This window comes from Sturnus vulgaris, chromosome 7 (assembly GCF_052056855.1).
Source record: "Sturnus vulgaris isolate bStuVul1 chromosome 7, bStuVul1.hap1, whole genome shotgun sequence".
In the NCBI taxonomy this organism is placed as follows: domain Eukaryota; kingdom Metazoa; phylum Chordata; class Aves; order Passeriformes; family Sturnidae; genus Sturnus; species Sturnus vulgaris.
Window position 1 is genome coordinate 36,717,589 of NC_142249.1, and position 13,220 is coordinate 36,730,808.

A 13,220-nucleotide genomic window follows, 5' to 3' on the forward strand; every position below is an offset into this window, starting at 1 on the left:
ACATGACCCTGAAGATTCCTTCTTTCCTTGGTACTAGGAGCTATTTCATGGTAGGCTTGACCCTGTGAAGAGCTGGGTGATGCTGAAGGACGTTCTCTGCTTTCAGAGTGCTCATCCCATCATGTTCTCAGAGCAGATGTTGGGTTATATTCAGCAGGCACTGGATGCCTGGGGACAGCTAAACTGCTGCAGACTATCAAAGCCCCAGCACCTGGCAGGGCTACTCATGGCCAGGACTTAGCTGTGGGTTCCTATGATGAAAGTCATTAAAGCCAATCAGCAAATGGTGCCATTTCCTTGGGGATAATATTGATGGGATAATATGGATTAGTGTAAATTTTTGAGAAATCTGAAAGCTCTTTTAACTTTCTTTTTCTTTTTTTTTTTTTTTTTTTTTTTTGGTAAGGTAAAATGCAAAATAACATAAATGATGTATATAGTTCCCCAATCAAAAAATATTCCCCTTTTTACTTTGCCCTAAAAGGATTTTCTGCATATTTAGTTTTAAGCTAGTACTTCATATTTAAGAATCTGCGATTTATGGCATGAAAAGCTTTTATATTTATAATGTGCCATAACCAGTAATGAGGGCTATACTTTTGCTTTACCAGGCTTTCACATTTGTTTAATTTAGAAGGTGCTTTGCTATAAAAGGAAGTGCTCTCTCTGGATTTTAGCTGGTATAATTAACATTATTTCACATCTACGCTCCAATATACACAAATTGATTGTGCTTATGCTGTAAAATATGACACATTCTTCTTTGATTTTCAGTCACTGCCTTTGGTGAAAAGAATGAAAAGATTACAAGATAAGTATTCCTACAGACATATATTAGCAGGAGGCACAGCAAAGGGGAGTGTTATTAAGGAGTGGGAGTTGGGTATTTCAGTTGTCTAATGAATAGCTAACTACCTCAGATGTAATGTGAGCTCACTGTCAGATTAAAAACCTTGGAAACAGCACAATAGAAGTTAAAAAATATATTGGAAGTGGCCGTTTCAGTAAGAAAATTTTTCTGGCAATAAGAAAAACACTTCCAGTCTTGATTTTTATACCATTTTTCAATTTTCCAAATTTATTCAAATAGCTATTTCTATTGAAGTTAAATTTTAAATGTTTAATGATTTCAGTTTAAATTTTGAAACCACAAAAAGATTCTCATTTCAAACACATTTTCTCACCACATTCCCTTCCATGAAAAAAGGAGAATGCTTCACTTCCAGACCTCTGTGTCAGCCTTTGCCTTCAGATTATAGTTTTGTACCAGGACAGAAGCAGGAATTGCATTCCTCACTCATTAAATACGGAGCTTTAAAATCATTTTCTAACGTGATGACAACTTTTTTGGATAGGCAGTCAGAGAAGCTGCTTAACTGATGTGTAATAAGGTAGCCTAATCATTATAATAATTGAAAGAGAAATTATTTACAATAATAAATGGGAATATAAGTAGGAGTAATGGGACTGTGAAATGATGGGTAAGAAACTTGGCTGAATATCAAGAAGTGATACATCTTAGGGAAATAACCTAGTTATTGAGATGGACGAAGCCCCATCAACGTGGCTCATTTAAAGCTTCACTGTACAAAGCAGTGATGTCTCTCCACAAGGCAAAATGTGCAGTTTTTGAGGGGCCAAGCTTGTCCTGACCTTTTCCTCTTTCAAGTCTATATGATTCTGAGGCAGGATGACACAGAAGGATGGGCTTTTCCAAACTCCCTGTTTGTTTTTTTTTCATGGAAGCAATGCAAAAATGTGCCACTTGGCTGGAAGAGTGTCCCCATTCCAAGAGATACTTTTCAGCTATTTACAACTCCCTAAACACAGCAATCTGACAGAACACTGTTGTCAGAACAACCCTAAATCAAAAGGGAGTATTTTAGAATATAAATCTATAGAGAGGTTTGAAATGATACTCTGATCTAGTTTAATATCCCAGACTTGAAATTGCAGCTGCATGAGGCATGGGAATCTCTTTGAACCTCTTGGAGCTCTAATGAAGCTTCCAAAGCAAGAAAAGCCCCAAAACCTTTGTGAAACCAGTTCCTGACCACATTTAAATGCTGTTCAGCAAAGCAGAAGTGAGACTGGGAAACCATGGAGAAGCAGAGCTAATCTGCTATCTCAGATTTATGTGAAATCTTTGTTAGAAGCAGATGTGTAACCTTTAATGGAATCCCTGCCTTTCTTACATTTCATCAACAGATTTCTCCAGCTTTGACATGATTTCAGATGCCACCTCCAGAGCATGCTGGGCTGAAATTGAGATATCAGGATAGCAGAAATTCACACCTGCCAAGCCCCTGTGGACTCTGTGCACCCAAAGTCATTGTTGGTGCCATTGGGAGGTTAATGGAATGACAAATTTGGAATGTCATCTGAAATATTTGCAACACTGGATCAAACGTGCCATGTGCAAATTTTAAAAATTTTCAGTAATGCCAGTTAGCTGGGATAAATAGATTCATGGATGATCAGGGGAGTTAAATGTGAAAAAGTTCTGTACAGTTCAAGCTGTCAAACACAAAAGAACCACTTTGGCTCAATAAGTCTTTAAGCAGCTTATTGCTGGCTAATGCAGAAAGACATTTGGACACTACAGGAGGATGCACAACTTTATTTTTGCATTTTTCTCCCAATATCTGATGCTTATAATTTCTGGACATCTTTTTATCTGAGATATTAGAGTTATCTTTATGGAGTTTTTTTTGGTTGTGTTTATGATTGTCAACTCCAGCTGGACATAAACCAGCTCTGGAAGTAGAAGAAATCAAGAGAATCCTTTTGATGGGTGACTGCACCAGATGTTGCTAAACTCCTGGGAAGGACCAAGCTGTCCCTGTGTGCTGTGCTGCCCTGGTGACATAATGTGTCACTTGGGTGGCACTGGGGTGTCACTAACACAATGAGACATGGTGTAGACACCCTCTCAAAGCCAGTGATGGTTCTATTTGAAGAACACTTTATAACCTGACCTTTGTCTTGTAAAAATCATTCAGACTCAAACCCATTGCTTCTCAAAGATTAATCCATTTCCAGTCCTTTTGTCAAAAGGACTACACAGCTGGAAGGAAACCACGTGTGCTGTTGAACGAGTACATTCCTCAGTGTAAGCAAACTTGTTCAGGGAATTTTTTGATATTCTAATGTAAACCCAAATGCATGCCACATCCAGAAACTGATAACTGCAGTAATTGAGCCAAATTATTTCAAAGTAAAATACTCACCATCCATCAAATGTGATAATGTGTGGATCAGTGAAAGAGTAGCAGTTCCCTGTTGGGAGGTCTCGAACTGTGACCTAGTTAAAATGAAATGTGTAATGAATACAGTCTACACAGCAGTTTTTCTTCATTACTGTTCCTCACAAAACATTGGGGCCAGGATTCATGGGTTAAGTACAAACTACAATCTGACTTCTGAAACATGATTGCAGATGGGGACAAAACAGGCTTTGCTTTCAAACAACAGAGTTCAATCCTAGCCAATAAGGGAGCTTGAAGTGTTCCTGTTCACCTGATGAATGTCTTCCTTTATCTGGTGAAAGCTGAAGTTTTTTAGTAAAACTTTTTGCTAAAGAGCAGATGATTCACTGAAATTACCAGGAGAATAGAGTGCTCATTAAATTGCACTAATTTTAATGCCTGAAGTTTGGTAAAAAGGTATTCTGTAATTAAGTAACATTAGCATGTTTTAGTAGTAGCTGCCTGTCCCCTAATTTGACCTCAGATTTCCTGTTACAGCATCTGAATGGCTGATTTATCTATTCGACGTGGATATTGATCAAATATTGATGAGGAGGCTCCAAACCACTCTGCTTTAAGTATGTGGGTGAAACAGGAAAGGATCTGCTACAGCTACAGAGATCTTCACCTACATCAGCCCTTGATTCCTCGGGCACCAGCTGGGTCACAGAGGAGCTGTGAGAGCCCTGGTACCCTGCAGAGAGCAGATGTGCCTGCAGAAGCCAGAGGCAGGGCTCTGAAGATGTTACACCTGAATCTCAGGCAGTGCTGGACCCACATTGCCAGGTCTGCTCAAGAGGGTTTGCTTTTAATGGCTGAGCACTCTGCTGACCAGTTCCCAAAAATGCAGGACTGGGTTGTGTAGTGATTTGTGATATGAAGAGCTCCCAGTCATACTGGTGGGAGTGAGAGAGTGTTATGGTTTTCCATTATCCATCCTGACAGACTGATTTATTGGCCAGGGCTGTTAATTCTTTGCTCCCTCTTCGCCCATGAGGAGTCCAGAAATGCACTTCAGTTAGTTTTGCCAGGATCCATGGAGCAGGGAAGAAGGATTGCTGCTATATCCCTGTGCAGTCTTTCAGTGACAAAGCCGAACCTGGCTTTTGGGAACAGGGGTGAAATTAAATAAATGAATTAGAGGGTGAAGATAGAACCTCGGCTCATGACAACATTCCTCACCTGCAGCAATACATCATCTGTATTTCAAAATGCCCCTTAAACATGACACAGAAACACTTCTTAGATGCCCATCTGTGTCTGGCACACCAAAATTTTAGAATGGTGGTCTTGACGACTGAAAAAATGAACCCCTCTTTGAACAACTTTTTGATCTGGGGTCAGTTGTGTCATTTGGATTTACCTTGTGATATGAAGTGTCTCAGAATTTTCCCATTTTCTCTGCAGCCTTACACTTCCTAAGTAAAAATTTAGCACAAACAAACCCATGTGGCCCTTCCTAGTCTGTTCTTTCCTGCATGATGTCAGCAGAAGACACAATTTCTGGTTGAAGGCAGGAGTAGTTTTCTGAGAAAATTCTGCTTACAGGTATCTAGACATATCAGGATGTTCTGCACACAATTTCTGTTCAATTTTCAGATAAATCAAAAATATCTGAATAAGTCAGAAGGATTAAAGATTATGTGGATTTCAATACATAGACTTTTTCTTGCTGTGTTGCAAGAACTATGTTACATTAAGGCCTCTAATTAACTACAAAGCAACAACGGAAAAATAGTGGGGAGGGAAGGGAAGGTATTATCTATTATGTTTCCACAGATCAAGTTTTAACTGAGATAAATGGAATTTATTATTAAAATTGATTAATTCAATTTCACACTTGATATATCTTCATATTTTAATGAAAGCATTTGTAATTTCACGAAAAACTATGAGTGTGTGAGCACACTGCTCTGAATTAACTATAATTTCTGGTTTAAGAATCTTAAAATGTTTAAAAGAATCCAGTTCTGGAGATGAAATGTTATACATCCATGCTAGGCATTTTACCTTTGAAGACAAAAATGCTTTGGTCCATTTTAAGCTCATTCTTTCATGAGAAAGTCCACAAAAATTAGGGCAGGGAATTTGTGGATTTCACTGGGGGGTTGTTTTCAGTCACTTAAGATACGCCAATCTGCATGTGCCCCTGCTCTGAGAAATTTAGCTCAGTCAAATCTGTGCTCTGGTTAATTCTCTGGGGCTGTGGGATTACAGTTCTCAAATCTCCCATCTGAGGTCCTGAAATAACTTCACAGACAAAGGGCTGGTCCTTGCTCTCCTCTTTTCTTTGGCCAGCCCTTCTACAAGGAAAGTGTGGTTTGCCTTCCTGACTGCTTATTAATTTTAATTTGGGCATTTTGTAGTGGTATAAATGAAGAGATTGAGCAGCCATGTGTGTCGAAGGTGTTCTGGCAATTCGTGGCACAATCATGAATTTGACACGGCACTGCTGAATCCCCTTCCCTCTCCTCTTTCAGATTCTGCCTTTCCTCTGGTTTTTCAGAAAATGTTCTCCAAACCCTCAGTTTCTCCCTCCATCCTTCTCAAATATGCTCGACCCCTAACCGATGTACTCCTTTTCCCTTTTTCCAGGGCACAGGAGCACTCCTGGTTACCTCTGGGCTCCAACTCTTGGCCTTACTCATGTGCTGACTGATAATCAAACCTACATCTGTCAAAACACAAGGAATTCCATGTTAATTTTCTTGGTATATAAAGTGACTCTTTTTCTTTACTCTGCTGACAGAGGGCAGGGTTAGAACAGATTTAGGAAGAAAATTCTTTATTGTGAGGATAGTGAGGCCCTGGCAAAGGTGGCCCAGAGAAGCTGTGGCTGCTCCTTCCCTGGAAGTGTCCAAGGCTTGGATGGGGCTTGGAGCAACCTGGGATAGTGGAAGGTGTCCCTGTTCATGGTAGGGGGTAGAACTGGATGGTCTTTAAGGTCCCTTCCAACCCAAACCATTATGACAACCATCGATAAAATACTAGTTTCTTTGGGGAAAAAGAAATTAAAAAGACAGGAAAGAAAAGAAAAAAGAAAAGAATTTGCCACACTCTCCAACTGAGCTGATTGCAGGACCTAACCTTCACATGGCTGGGTGTGTAATCCCTCCAGAGCAAATCCCTGGGTGCGGCGGGCCGAGCGCGGACGCGGCTGACGCGGTCCCCGTCCTGCGCCAGGTCGGTCACGGCCGTCACTGTCACCGTGGCTGCTGCACAGCTGCTCCCCGAGCAGGAATCCGGCAGCAGATCCACCTGGCAGGCCGAGAGGGCGATGTCTGGGGGCCCTGGTTCCTGGCTGCCTGGAGGGAACACCAGCACAAGAGTTATCCCACGCATCACCCGTGCACCGAGTGCTGTTCAGCACAAACGCTTCCCATCCCAGGACACACGTGCCTTGGAACCAGATGGGCTTTGCACGGAGGCAGTTGTGACTGACTGAATCTGGCATCCCTCTGCACTCTTCACTGTGCTGGTTTTTTATCCCCAAATTTTACTAAAAGCTCAGTGGTGTCTATATTTTTCCACAGATGCTGATATTTCTGGGATGACAGTGTTATCTTTATGGGGCCATGCCCAGTGAATGAAGATGAGGAATTCTCATGACAAAGAAACAGATTAATCTGTGTTTCTGGAAAACATTTCTCTTTCACTGTCTGAAGTATAAGAAGATATCTGCTTTGAGATATTTAATTTAAAATAAAGAAGTGTTTTGGTGTGAAAAGGGAGGGTTCTTGAGTAAGTTTATGGATCCACAACAGCAAGGCAAATGCAGCAAGTCTGTATTTGTATTTTTTGGCTTAGCTAGGTTATGGTGTTTTGCTTCCCAGTCTGTAAAACGATGATAGTCTTATTTGTATCCTTCACAGAAATATTGTGCTGATAAATTCACTAAAAAAATGAGGAAGAATAATAGGCTATGTCAGCATCTGTGGTGGGTAGAGAAATGATGAGTGGTGACAAAATCAGTGTGACAATGGCACTGCAAATTATATCTTTCCTAAAGAGACCTCCACACACAGCCAGAATGGCAGTGTCCACTTCTCTCAGGTTCTTTCTGCTGAGGTCTCAGGTAAAGGTCAAACCTGAATTTCTATTTCCACTGGTGTGTTTTCCCTCACACACACTGAATTACGATAGCATTCAGTTCTGAGCCATCTGGTCTGCACTATATACAGTTTGCATTTTCTTCTCAAGAAGCCACTCAAGCTTTCATTAATCCTTTGGTTGACAGAAAATGAAACTGTGGCTGTGCTGAAGCCAGTCAGATTCTAACTGCTGATTTCAGGACTAATAGTGTTTCTTGAGGGATACTTAGTTTTCTGTCCCAGACTGCTAATTATCATCAGATAAGAATAAAGTTCTAGAAATGGTGGCCATAAAATTAGTTTGAGATGAAAATAAGTGATTTTCTGATATTAAAATAAGTGATTTTTGTACCACTCTTCCCATTTGTAGAACTGCTTAATAATTTATAGAGATGGCATTAAAGTATTTTAAGATGGCATTTGTAACGTAATCAAATAATCAGTATCTTATTCCTTATGGAAAAAGCTCATGAAACACAATTTAAATTAACCCTGTGCAGTACTAACTGAATTAAATCTACAGATATTAGTGACATATTATCTCTCATATCAAATTCTTAAAGGCTGCCTCACCTCACGTCTTATAGAAAAGCCCTGGCTCATTTTCAAGGTTCTTGATTCAATTAAATTGGAGGTTTCCATGAGGAATAGTTATTGCCATTACAGCCCCATGAGCTGTGCTCACAACCCAGAACAAAAGTTTAAAATCAAAGAAAATCATCTTGTCAAAATAGTAGCGATAAACTTAAGAGAAGCTGAACTCCAGCAGCTCTGCTGTGCCTTGGCATTCATTATGATATTGTCTGAACTTGGAGAGATATTTCTGTGCTTGTAATTAGCTTTCTTATCACTTATTCCCTACATAATTAGCACAACAGTGTAGTTATATGGATTCAGTCAGACAAGGAGCTTGTCAGTTAATTTATTTGGTATAAACGAATTGCAACTAAAATGGTTTTTATTTTTAATTTCCAGCACTGTGGCCAGCACACATTTTTCAGAAGCCTGCAGTGTTCCTTCAGATAAACTAATGGACCCTAAAGACAATAAAGGCTCAGAGCAAACGTGGTTGTGCAGACACCCAGCAGCAGATCCTCAGCCTTAAGCATATATAGATTTCCCAATAGATAACAGCCCGAGTGTCATCCGAGGAAATAGCCTCAGGATGGAGCAACCAAGGGCTAGAGCTGGGTTTAGTTTAAGCTGCAGAAATGAGTTGATCGAAACTAACCGAAATTTTCCACTTCAGTGACAACTTCCTTCAAATATGAGTTAATTGGACGAGTTGTGCCTTCCTCCTGGCACCTCTTGGCACCAACACATCAAGCCCATTGACAGCTTGAAAATAGAGCTGCTTCTGCAAGTCTTGTATCCTCTCTTTCTTCCAGTCAAGTGCACACTGTGGGACTGGAGGAGACCTTGCTGAGGGGTCAGTCTCAGTCTGATGTGCTGAGCTCAGCCTCCTCTCCCTTGAGAGCTCCTGGCCCACGCTCTCAGTGTCAGGGAGACTCTAAAGCCTTGATCGATGCCTAAGAAAATGTGACTTGAACAAATGGCCTTGTCTGGGACTAATTCCCATCTGATCCTCAGAGCAGTCAGAGTCTGAGCTGTTTCTGGGGTCTGTGGGGATGCCCCAGCACACACTAGCCCCGACATCCCCAGTGCCCCAGTGTGAGGCAGCCTCTCCTCTACCTCGCTGTCCAAGGAAATCCTTTCCCATGAGCTCAGCGGATGTTTTCCTGATGGAGCAGCACAGACTCCAAGCCAAGAGCAATATGTAGAGCAGAGCAGCACTGAGCCATGGAGAAATGCAAAGTACTCCACGTACCAGAGCCAGCACAGCTGCTGGAACCATAAGGTGCTGCTCAGTTTAAGTTCATTGTGTTATGATATAATTTAAATTATTTTTCTTTCTTCTGTCTAAGCACTTGGCTGATGGTGAGGAGAGCTAGGAAAGAGAATTAAAAAGAGAAAAATATCAGGAGCTATCTGAGTTTTGCCAACATTTTTTAGAGCTGGCTTTTTGTGAGTAGAGAAACTGCAGCTGTAATCTTATCTCCAAACATTTCTCTCATTGAATCACTTATGGAAGAGAAAGAAATGACTGGTTAGAAAAAGGCTTGAGTGTTTTATTTAGTTCAAGTGGAAAGTGAATACCTACGTGCCACCCTTAGGCAGGAAGGGTATTCCACCTGATTGACCTGAAGACAACATTTATTGAATAAAAGGGCGAGAGTTTCCTTAGTGACATTGTCAATGTTTTCAAGTTAATAAAATAAAAAAAACCCCTAAATGTTTAGAAAGTGAATAATACATAAGCACAAGAATGACTTTTTCATTCTGTATTAAGTTAGACGAAAAACTATAAGCCAGCAAAAGAGAGAAAAAAGGCTTCACTATGCATTTACTGAATAATAAATCTGTAGGGGAGCTTTTTATTGATAATTAATGAAATTATTCTACCTAAGAACATTCCTGCTACCAAAAAACTTAAAATGGAATTTTACGCTCCTGGAATTTAAAATAAGTTCTTTTACTCTCAGTTATTCCACCCATAAATCTCAACAGACTACCATTCAGGTTATTGCTAGTCAGATTTATGGCTTTGGGGTTTTTTTTCTTCCTCTAAAACCTGTCAGATATTATCAGGTTTTTATTTTGCAGATAAAAATATGGCTTATTTTGCTGATTTTATGGCTTCTGCCCTTTGGTATTATTTACATATTGTATTTTCTATTGGAATTCATTGTAACTTAAATACTGGAAAAAGTAATCACATTGATTTGATGTCAATATATAAAACTCTTACCCAAGTCCTCAGTACTTAGGTGCAAAGTAATTTTACAGGAATCGTCCTGCCCAGGACAGGCAATGGGAATGGTGCTCAGGACAGTCAAAACGTGCTCCTTGCCATCCTCTGCAATTTCTAGTGATTCTGGTAAAAACTGGAAATAAGACAACAATTTTAGATAATTTTGACTGACAAGAGAGATGACAGATTTATCAGGCAACGCTGACATCTTAAGTGGCTTTAATAAATTATTAAAATATATAATTGCTTGCAAAATAATAATAATCTTTATCATAATCTCAATAATAATAGATTTTGCAATAGTTATCTTCAATTTTATAAGGTAAAATTGCTGTTAACATACTTTAACATTTTTGGCAATTAAGAACATGTTTGCTGTTCCCATACATAATGTGTAATTGCTTCTCATCTTCAAATCTGAAGGCTGGTTTTTATTAAGCCTGAGAATAATAATACTATAGAATTTATTTCATTTTTAATATCCTTGGTTTAAAGGAGCTCCTATCCCAATGCAGTAGGAGAAATACCATGGAATAAAGTCTGGCATAACCTCATGATCATGGACTCTATGTTTGTAATCTGCATTAGGTGAAAAATAATTGCAAATTTTGACCAATTCCCCTTCTCTGTTACGCCATGAAGAAGAATTGCTCTGCACATAAAATATTACAGGTTTGGAGACCCCAGTCCCCAGGGAGAGAGCTCAGGTTGTGCCTTTTCTGTCTGCCCATGGTCCTGGGAAAAGAACAGAAGCAGCACTCAGGGCTAGTCGGAAATGGGAATTTCCACTCCCAGAAAAATTCTGACATTTAAAAAAATTCCTCAGAAACTGTTCTTCAGATACCACACAGAATGGGCTGCCAGATTTTTGAAACCCCGTTCATGGAGACATGACACTCAGGTACTCAGAAGATCCCAAAATCTCCTGGACTGCCAGGCTGGCAGCCTAATCCTGGAGTGGGATTAGGCCTGGTCCTTGCACTCCGTGTGAATTTATCTCCAGTTTTGTAATGCCTGACTGTAACATGGATAAAAATTCATATCCTGTCGTCACTTTGTTCTGGTTTAGTTACAGAATTGTGCATCCAGGAAGGTCTGAAGATGTGTCTTCCCATCACACAAAAGCCCCAGAGCCGTTCAGGGCACATTTCCTGGGTCACGTTGCTCGGCTCGTGCTCTGTGGCACATCAGTGCCCACACCTGCACACGGTGCCAGTGGTGCTCCAGGGTGTTTTACAGACAAACTGAAAGCCATTTGCTCCAAGTGAAGCAGCGCTGCTTGTGATGATCAGGACTTATGTTTCTTCATACAATTTTCAAATATTCCCTAGTCAGTGACTCAGGGCCATGGCTGTTACCTTAATCCCAGCATAGAAACCTTTGCTGTCCTCAGGCAGTGACTGCTGCTCAGGAGAGCCCCTCCTAAAAGCTGTGACCGTGCAAAAGACCTGCAATAAATAAATATAAACAGCACATGCTATAGCATTCCTTGAATAACATCCATATAATTATGCATCTTCCTGTTGCTCAGAGCTTTTAAGCTTTCATTCTACTGCTGAAATATATTTTGGGGATTTAGGCTTTGAGAATATTTAAATGTAAATTTTGAGATTTGGAAGAATTTTTGATGCACTTAATAAGCAAAGGAATATGGCTTTTGTCTCAACAATTAATAACATTTTATGCTTACAATGTGTTTTCTTCTGCAGCTTTTAAACACCTTTGGTTTTTATTTTAATTCATTTCACTAAGGAAAAATTACATTGTTCATAGATATTCCTTTCAGAATTCAGGCAATTGCTCTTGGGATCCCAGACTCCAGTTTGTCCACTGGATCAAGTATCTTCTCTCTGAACGACATTTGTAAGCATTTTATTTTAAGATTTAAATTAGTTTGACAATCATCCAGTCTCAGAAACTGTGTCAGCAATAAAAGAAGCTGCTTTTTTGTCCTTATTGTATTATAAAAGATGATGCAGATGTGCCTATAAGGTTTATATTGTAATAAAAAAAAAATTCACCCAAACAAAAGCTCTCCCAAACACAATGTACCAGGACACTTACATTGTATTCCTAGCACAGCCACACAACTTTTATCTCCGCTGAGCCCGCACACCATCTGCCAACTTAATGTTTCATTGGTTTCAGAAAAACCAAATTGCAAAAATAATTTCTAGGATCATAAGATTAAAATACAGAAATTTTCCTTAAAGCAAATGACAATAGACTCTGAAACTGTAGTTCTAAATATTTTTTTTTAGTATTCTTGTAAATAGAGTAACAGATTGTGACATATTAAATCAAATTCCAGATACTCAGATGACATATTTATAGCTTTTTTAAGCCTCAAGTAACCCATGAGGAAGAACTGGACCAATCCAATTTACTTTCCATTATAACAAACACCTTTGGATGGATTTTCCAGCATCACTCACTGGCCATGCTGATGCTTGTAGCTCCCACCTGCTGGCTCAGGCATGACCCTCATGACCCCTACCTGCAGAGCAGGTTCTACACCAGGATATTCCCAGATTCATGTGGTCATATGGGCATGGGCTGCATAGCAGCCTACAATATTTCTTTTAGCACCCTAAAAACCCCTCCTCGTTACCATCAAGCCATGAGTTTCCTCCAAACTGAAGAATCTTTCCTACCTCATTGGTGCACAGCAGAAATTCCCCACCAGCAATACAGGGTCATTTGTAGGGCTGTGGGGAAAAACAAGTGTTTTCCGTGCTCTTCAAGTGGATTATTTCCAGTTCAGCTCAGTCCCAGGCTTATGTGCCTTTTGGGATGTTTTTACCTTCACAATTTTTCTCACTCTCTTGCAGACAGCTCCAGACAGTTTGGCCCAGTGAAAATGGTGTCATTTGTTACATTAACAGGATGGAAGCCTTGAGGTCATACTGGGTGTACTGGGGGGAAAACAGACACTGATCTCACCTCACAGAGATACTTTGCAGTTAAAATTCCTCAGATATTTCATAGTTATCCAGTTTGCCTCTGAAAGAGAGCAAGTTGTTGTCTCCTCAAGGTAATAAGCCCCTGCTATCATTAGATATTTATTAT

General features: G+C 39.9%; 1 protein-coding gene across 1 annotated transcript in view; it reads right to left on the minus strand.

The window, feature by feature from the left end:
• The window catches only part of LOC106849921 (von Willebrand factor D and EGF domain-containing protein-like), a 187,942-nt gene that overhangs the window by 152,031 nt on the left and 22,691 nt on the right, over nucleotides 1–13,220 (minus strand). Inside the window, exons 5-8 of the mRNA XM_088168290.1 lie at nucleotides 11,510–11,599; nucleotides 10,149–10,284; nucleotides 6,336–6,553; nucleotides 3,231–3,304 (exon numbers count right to left, since the gene is read on the minus strand). Coding sequence (XP_088024416.1) covers nucleotides 3,231–3,304; nucleotides 6,336–6,553; nucleotides 10,149–10,284; nucleotides 11,510–11,599 — 518 coding nt within the window. The remainder of the gene's footprint in view (nucleotides 1–3,230; nucleotides 3,305–6,335; nucleotides 6,554–10,148; nucleotides 10,285–11,509; nucleotides 11,600–13,220) is intronic.